The sequence below is a fragment of the Tursiops truncatus genome, chromosome 10 (assembly GCF_011762595.2).
Source record: "Tursiops truncatus isolate mTurTru1 chromosome 10, mTurTru1.mat.Y, whole genome shotgun sequence".
In the NCBI taxonomy this organism is placed as follows: Eukaryota; Metazoa; Chordata; class Mammalia; order Artiodactyla; family Delphinidae; genus Tursiops; species Tursiops truncatus.
In genome coordinates, this window is record NC_047043.1 from 37,516,948 (window position 1) to 37,529,498 (window position 12,551).

At 40.3% G+C, this 12,551-nt stretch overlaps 1 protein-coding gene across 5 annotated transcripts in view; it reads right to left on the reverse strand.

Moving 5' to 3' along the window:
* Positions 1 to 12,551, reverse strand: part of MAPK14 (mitogen-activated protein kinase 14) — a 75,024-nt gene that overhangs the window by 2,703 nt on the left and 59,770 nt on the right. For 3 of the 5 annotated variants that reach the window (XM_019949670.3, XM_019949667.3, XM_019949669.3), the window contains 3 exons: positions 12,186 to 12,265; positions 5,456 to 5,534; positions 468 to 641 (listed from right to left, as the gene is read on the reverse strand). In XM_019949670.3, coding sequence (XP_019805229.1) covers positions 468 to 641; positions 5,456 to 5,534; positions 12,186 to 12,265 — 333 coding nt within the window. Of the gene's footprint in view, positions 1 to 191; positions 274 to 467; positions 642 to 5,455; positions 5,535 to 8,258; positions 8,339 to 12,185; positions 12,266 to 12,551 lie in introns of all 5 variants that reach the window. The other 2 variants (XR_012334494.1, XM_019949668.2) reach the window with 2 other exon arrangements.

The window sequence follows — 12,551 nt, forward strand, 5'->3', positions numbered from 1 at the left end:
ATTTGTGTTTTATGGAAAGAATATGAGATTGGGCATGGGAGACCTGGGTTCCATTTCTGGCTGCATCCCTAACTATGTCTAAGGTAAGAGATATGATATAAACTCTCTTCGCCCCAATTCTATCACTTGTAAAAATTCCCTATTCCCTACTTAGCTCAGAGAGATGGTATAAATGCAGAAATTCTGAGAACCTCAAAGCTCTATGCAGACGTGAGGGGCTGTGCACAAAATCAGACCAGACAGAAGCATCTCAAAGGTCCAGAGTGTCGTCATCTACAACAGACAGTTTCCATCAGAGGAACATACTCATTCTGCATTAGAGACCCTCATTACAAGTTTTAACGAGTTGGATATAACCAGAAAAAATTCCACCACCACCCCCACACAGCTTTTGGATAGTGGTTCACCTAGGAAAAGATTTTTAAATCTAAGTTCTCAAGCTAGATGTTCATCCTGCTATGACTTACTTTTCCATTCATCTATAAGGAGGTCCCTGCTTTCGAAAGACTGATCGTAAGGATCAGCCACTGGTTCATCGTCAGGATCATGGTACTGGGCAAAGTAGGCATGTGCAAGGGCTTGCGCTGCTGTAATTCTCTTATCTGAGTCCAATACAAGCATCTTCTCCAGCAAGTCGACAGCTATCAGTACCACAGATTGGAAGGAAAAAAGAAGAGTTTTTAACACGTTACCAAAAATTTATGCCTTATTAAGCAAACACACAGTTTTGACCCTTCATACCCAAACAAAGAATTCTCCAAAGTGTCTGATCTAGGATATATTACTCCTTTCCTCCTTTAAACACACACATGTGTGTGCATGCTTGTATGCGTGTATGGATGTGTGGGTGGATTTTGTATTTTTTAAGAATATATTACTGGGACTTCCATGGTGGCGCAGTGGTTAAGAATCCACCTGCCACTGCAGGGGACATGGGTTCGAGCCCTGGTCCAGGAAGATCCCACATGCCACGGAGCAACTAAGCCCATGCACCAAAACAACTGAGCCTGTGCTCTAGAGCCCTCGAGCCACAACTACTGAAGCCCGCGCGCCTAGAACCCGTTCTCCGCAACAAGAGAAGCCACTGCAATGAGAAGCCTGCACGCTGCAACTAGAGAAAGCCCACGTGTGGCAATGAAGACCCAGTGCAGCCAAAAATAAATAAATAAATACCCTCCCCCCCAAAAACTAGAGAATATATTAGTAAAGAAGAATTTTAAAAAGTAACAGATTGTGTTTGAACAAGCTTCTGTGGAATGTCAGTGTCAAACTGCTACCACTATGGTCAAAATGTCAGAATGAAAGTCCATAACTAAAGTAATCTACAAGAGGTAAGTAGGGCCGGCTTCTTACTGTTTTGTCCCTTCTGTTTATTTACATAAGGAAAGTGAATATTCATCTAATGGATCTAATGAACAAATTGAGGATTTTTTATGGGTGTGTGGATGAGACGTGGTATTTGGATAAAATCATTATGAGCAATTTCAGTATACAAAATAATAGGACAGTGAACAGTCATATGCCCACCACCAACAATTAACCTTCTGTATTTCTTTATCTATATATACATATATTTTTTGCCAAACCATTTTAAAATAAAATTAGAGACATGAAACTTTACCTCTAAATATTTCAGCATACAGATAGCTTCCTACACAATCATAAAACTGTTATAACATATGACAAATATAAAATTCCCAAATATCATCTAAAATCCAGTACATGTTAAAATTTCAATTACCCTAAAGTTGTTTTTTATACCTAGTTTGTTCAAACCAGGATCCAATTAAGGGCCATGCAATGCATTAGATTGAGTTTCCTTAGTCTCGAAATAATCCCCCCACTTGTAACCCCTATTTTTTCCTAACTTTGACCTGAAAATACCCACCCCCAGTTGTCTTGTGCTATCATGTACTTACACCCTTGTTTTCCTCTATTCCCTGTATTTCCTGAACCCTGTTAGATCTGAAAATTTGGTAAGAATTGGGTTATAAATATTTTTGGAAAGAATATTTCATAGGTGATGCTATGTACTTAATGGTACATTAAAGCCATTTGTCCCATTAATAATGATGCTAAAATTTGATCACTGGGTTAAAATGTTTCTTTTCTGCCCCAAGAAAGTACCCAGTGGGACACACCAGGTAAATACCAGTTTCTTTCACTTACAGCTTTCAGCATCCATTGATTTTTCCTTCCCAGCAACTAATTCATTAGGGGGTCACAAAACAGTGGGGTTTTTTTGTTTGTTTGTTTGTTTTCTAATTCTTACAAATGAGGGTGTGTTGAGTTTCAGAACGGTGGCACTTGGGAGGACAAACAGTGACATTTTGACAGTTATCACTTTGGTGTAACAAAGGCATTTGAGGCTTTGCAAATTATCAATGTCTCCTTAAACGTGGAAGGGGGCAGGGATGGGTAGTGAAGGGGCGGACTGTTTCCTGAAGAGATCCATGCTGCATACACTGGAGGATGTAAAAGACCCCTGTCCTGCAGCCTCAATTCCAGAGTAATCCAAAGGAGAAATGTGGGTTTCAGAGGACTACAGGCACAAAGTGAATATTTATGTGTCAAGTTCGTAAGTTTACACTTTAAAGCATTGGGAAAATTGCCTAGATATATATTCTTCTTCTCTACTTAGAAAGAATAATCTTATCAGGTGTTGTTTGGGTCATATGATGAGTCTTTGCCATCCCCAGGGTAAAAAGAACCATGTCCTTATAACCAATACCTTGATAAAAAGTAAGATCAAGGTTAAGAAAAAGATTCCTCTAAGATCTTGACAGACACAAATACACACACTCCATCAAAGGGCAATTTAAGTTTTACTTCATGTTTTGAGGCTAATGGTGAAACCTGAAGTCAGTAATGGACAAAATAGAGCTGTCAATATTTACACTGTTAGTATATTCCTTCTCGGTTAACATGCTGGACACAAGTTCCTGGTCAGTAACACCATGTTCTGCCTGCAAGAAGAGACTCTGTATGACATCACTGGGCAGTGGACTGATAGGTCTGTTTAAATTTTGAGAACTGCAGTGCTGAGCAGCAGATGGCTCAAAGCCTCCTTCAACTCACTAGCAGCCTGCAGTACTAAGTGGTATCCAGTTCTTTTGAATGCTTAAATGTCATGATTCCAGAGAAGGGGGACACCTATCAGGATAGATGTGACCCAAATAAGCTGCTGGGACACACACATATTCCCCCTTCCTCGGAAAAATGAATTAACAAATCTCTTTGAGTCAGCCATCAGGTAGTCAAACAGTAAGCATTGCCATGTCAAAATGTGAGCTGATATGATGAAAAAACTCATAACAGAATGACAGACAGGGAAGTGACCAGCATACAACATAATTTCCCAACATCCTACAGTACTTATGACTCAAACAGAGCTTCTCACAGACCCTTGAACTAGATAACACAGTATAAACAAATCATACAAAGCCAACCACAGCATGCCAGGGCAGATGCAAACCCAAGCCAACCCCGGCAGAGTTCTGTATACCCCTGATGAGTTTGTGGATTTTTTCTTCGATGTGAGAGTGATCCAGCTGAGATCTGACATACTCTCCGTCTCAAAGGCCGACATGGACTCATCTATAGCTGCCTAACACTTGAAAGAGTGCGAGCATCTCTGCTATTGTAAGAATTATCACAGTAACACTAAACTGCTCTCAAACAATCACCGTGGATGAAGTACTTAAAAAAGTAAAGCCACTCCAACTTCTAAAGAGGCTGTTATGGGTGTCAGCTCTCAGAAGGATAAAACTAAACCTGAAGCCCGGTTGCTGAGACCCTTAAGCAGAGGGATGACCAAAACTGAGATTTAAAAACATACTACTAAGGGACTTCCCTGGTGGCGCAGTGGTTAAGAAGAATCCACCTGCCAATGCAGGGGACATGGGATCAAGCCCTGGCCCGGGAAGATCCCACATGCCGCGGAGCAACTAAGCCTATGCGCCACAACTACTGAGCCTGTGTTCTAGAGCCCGCGAGCTGCTACTACTGAGCCCGTGCGCCGCAACTACTGAAGCCTGCGCGCCTAGAGCCCGTGCTCTGCAACAAGAGAAGCCACCACAATGAGAAGCCCATGCACCACAACAAAGAGTAGCCCCCGCTCGCCACAACTAGAGAAAGCAAGCACGCAGCAACGAAGACCCAACACAGCCAAAAATAAATAAATAAAATTTAAAAACAACAACAACCAAAAAACATACTACTAAGATACAATCTTCAGAAAAGTAAGAAGGTTGATTGTACTATTATCACAGCATTGCTCCCCTCCTGTCATAGAGAAGTCCTGGTCTGATTTTTCTGTGTCTATCATTAAATAGCACTGTCCTCCGTCTTCTCCTAGAGTCAGGGAATTAGAGCCTCAGGCAATAACACTTTTGGGGACCAAAAAAAGTACACATCAGCCCCCGGTTTTAAGGAACAAAGCAACTCTTTTTTTTTAGCCAAGGCAGTACACATCCTGCAGCTGCCACTGTTACGTCCCTTTGCCAAAGATCCTGGAAGTGATGGTGGCAGGAAGGAATATGGAGCCATTCCTTAAAGTCTGGGGTGGCAAATTAGCTTCGCAAAGAGAGAATGGTTAAGTCTCTAAGGGCAAAAGAAGAAGGGGGGAGGGCAAAGTACCTGAGGATGATGGGACCTGTAGGTAGAGCAGGGCACACTGCAGGGAGCGCCTGGGTGGGTCTACTAACCACCATCTGTGCTTTGGTTGTTTTCTCCCTCAGTGAGGGACACCGCAGAACAACAGCAGTGGGCTTCCCTGGTGGTGCAGTGGTTAAGAATCCGCCTGCCAATGCAGGGGACATGGGTTCGAGCCCTGGTCCGGGAAGATCCCACATGCCGTGGAGCAACTAAGCCCATGCGCCACAACTACTGAGCCCACGTGCCACAATTACTGAAGCCTGCAGGCCTAGAGCTCATGCTCCACAATAGGAGAGGCCATCGCAATGAGAAGCCTGCACTCTGCAACGAAGAGCAGCCCCCGCTCGCTGCAACTAGAGAAAGCCCACGTACAGCAAAGAAGACCCAACGCAGCCAAAATAAATTAAATAAATAAATACATAAATAAATCTATTTAAAAAAAAAACCCAACAGCAGTGGTGAACAACTCACAGGCTTTTCTCTGTTCCTCTTTCTTCCTGTATCCCTCAATCTGTTCTCCTAGCGTTCCCATTACTTCCTCTCCTTTCCTCACTGTCCCAGCCTATTTCCCCATTCAAATTCTGTGATCATATAAATATATAAGCATGTCATGAGACTGAAAAAAAAAACCTGATAATACAAACACGGATAATAAATGGCATTATTTACCTCCTTCCAAGATTTAATTAATGGTATTTAGTCAAAAGGAAAAACTCTTCTTCAAATACCTAACTTATGTCATAACCAATATTGAATATATTGATATTGAATCCATTAGATGAGGATACGGTCAACTTACCCAAGGGATTGGCACCAATAAATACATTTGCAAAGTTCATCTTTGGCATCTGGGTCAAAGACTGAATGTAGTTTCTTGCCTGTAAAACAGAGGGTTTTCAAAATGGCTTTGTTCAGTATTGTTGCTGCTCTCAAAGAGTCTGGGTCCTGTCAAAGAACGAGTGTTAACTGACAGGGTCTGCTAGCTTCAATGTTTATGAATATCACTGACATTCTTTAAATACTTCTCTCTTACTGCCAACCTAACCTCCTTATTTACGATCAGCACCTTTATTTACTCCTGCTATCACTCACAGTTAAATTTCAAGTGAACAAAAATGCGAACCAATTAAGTTCCCTTTCATTAGCATTCTGGTCACAGGATCAGAAGTTTAAAAAGATATCTAAGGGCTTCCCTGGTGGCGCAGTGGTTGAGAGTCCGCCTGCCGATGCAGGGGACGCTGGTTCGTGACCCGGTCTGGGAAGATCCCACATGCCGCGGAGCGGCTGGGCCCATGAGCCATGGCCGCTGAGCCTGCACGTCCGGAGCCTGTGCTCCGTAACGGGAGAGGCCACAGCAGTGAGAGGCCCGCGTACCACAAAAAAAAAAAAAAGATATCTAAGAAGTAGACCTTTCTAAGACAGCCTTCCTAAAAAAGCTGCAGTTGGCATAGGGATTGGTATTCCCAAGGAAAGTCTAGGATCAACTGTCTTTTGATGGTGCTGATCTCAGCAGGTACTCTTAGTATATGAAAAGGATATCAGTATTAACCTTGCTAACAAAATATTCATGGCGACAAGAAAGTAACCATAAGCGTTATATATATTATTCTAAGAGGTTCAAACACATTTTAAAAATACTAAACCAATTTAATAAGAGTAATAAAGAATAGTGGATAAGTTACACAGCCTAGGCAGAAATCCTTCCCCTACCACCTATAAGATACATCTTCTTGGGCAAGTCTTAACTAGCATATCAATAACCTCATCTGTAAAATATTAGTATTACTATTAGATATTAGTATTTGGCTTGCCTATACCACATGGTTATTGTGATACTCAAGCAAGATAAAACTCATGAGAGCTTCCAACTAAAATTTTGACACACAAAAATTTATATATCAATATAGGTTTCATAAGTTTGATCCTTGGGGTGGGACAGGCCTGAGCTTGAATCTTGACTTTACCACTTTGGGTAAATTACTTATTCTCTTTTAAGTCTTCAGTTCTTCATCTATAAAACAGGGTTAATAACAGTGCCTACCTCACAGGGCTGGAGTGAGGACTAGCGATAACAAAGCAGTACCTCCTTAGCGTGGTACTTGGTTCAGAGGGAGAGCTCAAATTAAACATCAGCTGCTATCACTGTTGCCTTTAGAAAGGAAAGCCTGACAATTTCTGGACTTCATTCTAAGGAACTTAAGGTGCTAATAAATACTTTCAAGGACGGACAGCTCTAATCAAGGCAAAGCCAAACACTGGTCTTGAGAATAATCATATAAACACAAATGTAACTCATAAATGTGTGCTTCAGATATTAGGTACTAAAGTAAGTTTATGACCTTCCCTGTTTCAAAGAATAAATCCCACTATCAGTCCATCTGAGTAGCTGAGGTAAAACTTCTTTAAAGGTATGCATTATAGTTACGTATGTACGTATATACACACACATACAAGGTGAGAAAAAGTTCTAGCTGCTAGGCAACTTCACCTTTTTAAAATTTATATATATATATATATATATATAAATTATATCTATAATATTAATACATATAATACAATATTATGTTATTTTCAGGTATATAACAGTGATTCAAATTTTTATACATTATATTCCATTTAGAGTTATTTATAAAATATTGGCTATATTTCCTGTGCTGTATAACCTATCCTTGTAGCTTATTTATTTTATACATGGTAGTTTGTACCTCTTAAGAACTTCACATTCTTAGTCATTGTATGCAGAGCAAGCAGGAGAGGCCCACTTTTTGAAAAGCAGCTGAGAATCTTTCTGATTTGAAAAGAAAGTTCTAGGAATTGAATTATCGACATGCCTGTTATCCCTTCCTACTTGAGCATGTAGATAAAAGAATGAAGGGAAAACAGAGTTAAGAGACCTGTCTCCTGCAGAGAACAATCTTCCCTATAATAAGCTAAATAAAAAGACTACCTGAATAAAGCTGTGTTGCCAACCTGATTCCCAAAAAGATTAAGGGCACCTTAGAAAGAAGTGCCCCAATCATCTCTGATGATAAAACCAGAGTTAGATTAAGTAGCATTGGTAAAAAAGGCACCTAACCCTATCTAAGTGTTCAAATTTATTTTATATTATTTGCATATCTTCTTTTAAATATACTCCTTACTAGCATTAGACATTTTTTTAGGTTTGTTTTTTCTTTTTAAATGAAGACTCTTCTTTTGGTCATTAAAAAAATGGATGAATAGGAAAGGATGTTAATGGCCTTCAGTTAATACACCTCCAGCTGAAAATCATTAGATGGTAGCATACCCTGACTGTAGGCATAGAATCCTAGGAAAACACGAACTTCCTCTTGAGCACTCAATTCATAAAACTCAAATATAAAAGTAACATCATTTTCTAAGTACAAGCCTGTAAATTATATTCTCAGTTCACAGGATTGGGTAACGTTTTATCCCAAATGTCAACATTCTGTAATAGCACATAGGCAGTCTTTGCCTTAGTAGCCCTCAAGGCACATGCAAGCATTCAGTGACATTGAAAACTGTGTTGGTTATACAGTGGCAATAAAATGAGAATGTGGCCCTCTGAATTAGATATCCCTGCACAGTCTATTTGTTCTCACCTCATGGCTTGGCATCCTGTTAATGAGATAAGCAGGGGGAGTCCCCGTCAGACGCATAATCTGCTGAAGCTGGTTAATATCTTAGATGCCTAGTCAAGGGCATTGTTAAGCATACAATGCGAGAAATAACTTTCAACTCAAGTTTTAAAAAAGGCCAAAAAGCCACCCCCAAACAAACAAATAGCCTACTTCCACCCATCCCACCCACCCCAGGCCAGAGCCCAAGGCTGCACGTGAAATCATGCTTCTGTGAATGGCATGAGAGTTAGTAGGCATGTGGCCGTGACCGGCCATGTGGAGAAGAAAAACTTTCTTTTGGTTTTAGCATCATCTTTAACATTAAATATTTAGGCTCCCTGGAAAGAGACTGCCCCTTGGATCCAGGATGCCAGCCAGAGAACTGTTTTCAAGTACTGACGGCCAAAACGTGTTTGCTTGTGGGGTAAATGGAGAGGATTCAGAAAAGTTTGACTCAACTTTGGATATAATAAAATGTCCAATATATCCATTTAAGGTAGAGGTTAAATTTTTGTGGCACAGGTTCAGGTGATTCTCCAAAATACCACCCCTCCTAAGGTAAGACCAAGGTGGTATGTGGGTTGATAAGCAGTGCCAAGTTTCAAAGACAGTAGTTAGTGATACATTTAAAATACATGCCACAAACACACAATGGGAAGTGACAGGGAGATGGGGGGGAAAGTTAGAAGCTAATGGCAGAGACAAAACAGAAGTCACAAGCTGCTGACAGTATTACAGCATGCCACAATGATTTCTCCCACAAGTCTCTTTAACAGGTGAACAGACTGACTTTTGCTTAAAAACATCCTGGAGGAAGTTGGCAAAACACTCTGCAAGTATCTGACAAAGGCAGAACTATGAGGCCTTCCAAACGTATGCGCACGTAGGTAAGTTGTACTCTAAACTTCTCTCATTTAGCTGTCCCATCAATTTTAACACAAACACTACAAGAATTGTTAGTTTATCATGTGTTGCTTATTAAAGTAGAGTGATGGGGTTTTTAAAATCCTCAACACAATTCAATAAAAGCCTTTTCATATTCCCTTTGCTGTTATCTATTAATTCTCTCCTTCTGTTGTAGCATAATTTTCAATAAGTACCTGAATCAAGTAATTTCACTTCTTTGTGGCTTCCCTCAATGATTTTTCCACTTTAGCTCATCCTCTGAACTCAGATTCCCTAGTGGTCAGATTACTACAAACACATGTTCAAGGCTGGCTATTAGGAAAGAGCTGGGGCCATGAGCTCCACCCTGCCGTTCATGCTCCCTGGCCCAAAGACAGAAGCCAGCAAATTCAAAAGGTGGTATGAAGTTCTTTTAACATTCTCAATAAAGTTTAGATTTACCTCTAAATAAATTACATAACAAACTACTTTGCATGCCAAGAGAAAGAACAAAAGGGGGTCAATAAGTAAACCAGCAATAGGAATACCAGCTGGGTTTTAAATGTTAAAATCCTGTCACCTTTCTCTTCTTTCTTATGAACAATAACTTGGCCTGCACATTTTCTGTTTTTTGTTTTTTTTTTGTCTCCTTTAGTCAAATAGGTTATTGTATCCCCTTTTTGTCGGGAGGTTAGGAAGAAAATATTTCCAGAGAAAAATGTGAGAGTGAGTCAGTGAAAGGGCTTTTGCTTTCTTAATATGATTTTTTTTTTGTCCTTTCACTGATTACTACAGGTAGTGGGTCACCAACAAAAAAAATTCCCTCTCCTTACATCCATCGTGACCCATTTATCCCCTTTCTCATGGCACATGCTAACTCGTTCTCAGTCAGCCCATCTATCACTGCACTCTCTTACTCAGAATGTCCTATTATTTATTGACTGAATTCCATCAATCAATAAATAATGGCATCACTTCTTCACTACTTTTCAGGAGTAACGAAAATAGCCATTGGCTTTCTCTGTTTACTACATTCCTCCACTAATGAATTTTTCTTTTCACTTTGAAAAGCTTTAAACCATTTTATTCACCTGGCTTTGTTATTTATGCATCATGTGTTCCACAAATCATGTGCTTCTAAGATAAACTAGTACTTGAGCAGTATCACTAACATCAAATTAATCTTGTCTACCCTTTTCAATGTTTAAATTACTTTTATGCACTAGTTGTAACTATGCAGGAGAAAAAAACACCATTTTCTTATTTCTATACTCAATACAATATTACTTAAGTTCTGTATTCTGATACTCAATTTTATTATGCCGAACTCTATACTAGAGCTGTTGAAATGTATGATGTGCCCTATATCACATAAGATAAAGACATTTCATTATTAGGTCAGGCACTTAGTGTTGTTTCTTTCTTAAAAAAAAAAAAGATGGATTAATGACAGGTAAACATGATCATTTTACCCACACTTTTTCTTTTAGAAATTCTTGTGACTAACAGCATGTACCTATAGGGCAGATGGCTGAGGGTGGGCGAGAAGACTTGAGAAAGAGCTGCTAGTGGCCACCCCCAGACAGGGAATGCATTTGCTATCTCAGTCTCATGAGCACTATTCATTAATAAACGGAGTTCCTCCCCAACCCCACTCCCTTGCCCCATGTCCTCTCTATTAGCCAATCTTTCTAAGCAAATGCATTTAAGACAAAAAAGCACCATCCTCTCTAAACATCATCCCATATCTTTGATTCACTCCAACCCAGCTTTCTGCATTTCATAAAGCAAAAGGAAACACTCCTTCAGGCTGACACTGTGGTTGATAACTCTGACAATGACTTTCAAAACAGTGTGCAATCATGAGATTAAAGTTTAGAACACATTATCAGAACATCTGGGATGTATGCTCAGCTCTGTCAAGTGACTCAGTGCATGACTTGGGCAAGTCACAGTCTTTCTGTGCTTTTGCTTCCTCATCTTAAATGAAACAAATTAAAAGCCTGCCTCTGGCTACCCAGCAGTCTTTCCACTTGGGCAAAGGGACCCCTTCAGTCAGAAACGCTGGGAGGAGAATCCAGAAAGGCACAACTGGAACTTGGCTCCACAGCTCTTTTTCCCTTTTATCCAACTGCCTGGCAGCAGACAGAAGGGAAAGGGGAGAAAGACTGGGCTTTCATGATTTCTCTCACACGTCTGGCCCAAGAAACTGACCAACAGCAGGAAATGAGAGCCAAAGTAAGCCAGAGTCATATTCCCATGGCTTCTCTCTAAATGCCTGCTTAGAAGCAGGAAGGCATTAGCTCCAAAGCTTTTTCTCAGGTTACTCAAACTCGTAATTACAAAGGCAGGCTGTGGGAGAAGGATTTACAACCCTACTCCTGTGTTATCTGAGGTGTCAGGAGTGGGGCTGTTACCTCTGACGGTCTGGAGACTGGGTAGAGAGGGACCCCTGTGGGGGATAGACACCTTACACAAGATGTGCGAATTGTCTATTCTAAAATAATAAAAAGAAAGTAACTTCTGGAAAAGGGCAAAAGAGTACAGATAATGCACATTTCATTCTTTTAGTGATAAAGCTAGACTAATACATGGTGAGGCTCATGCTCTGAGGATAAACACTAACCTAAAAGTGAAAGGAGCCCTTGAGTATATGTGAAACTGAGAAAGATGAAGTCAGGGCTGGAGAGTGGAGACAAGTTTTCCATTAATCTCTTGGAATGAATTAGAATCTCAAATCTCATTTACTGGCATACTACTGCCCAATACAAGCTCCTATGCTCTAGGATTACATACCCAGATAGAGAGAAAACAAAACACACCCATGCATGTGAGCAGGCAGGTACACACAGACAGACACACACACACACACACACACACACACACACCCCCTTCATCTCGGAAGTCAGCACACAAAGGGCATATGTGCTTACAAACATACCCGGGTCAAAGTACAGACTGACAGAAGGGAAGTGGCAGAGGCTCCCAAAAGGGCAGATTATTACAATCAAAGCAACAACTCACAGACTCTGAGGAGATTTTCTTCAAAAGCTCAGCCCCTGGGGTTCCAACGAGTCTTAAAATGAGCTTCAACTGATCAATATCTAATGGTGGACTATAAAGGAAAATGTTGGGACAAAATAAAAATGAAAAACAAACAACAAACAAAACAAAACAAACAAAATACCCCAATAACAAAAATTAAAAACCCCAAACCAAGCCAAAATGGTGAATTCATCTAGGTCAAGCCTTCTGTAGGATGGTCACTTCAAGTAGAACATGCTCCTCCTGTACAAAGATTCAAAATGCGACCACACACATATCCAACTTATATTCATTTTATGCTTCTGTCAACATCCCCTATCAGTAAAGTGAAGCGACTATAGCTGG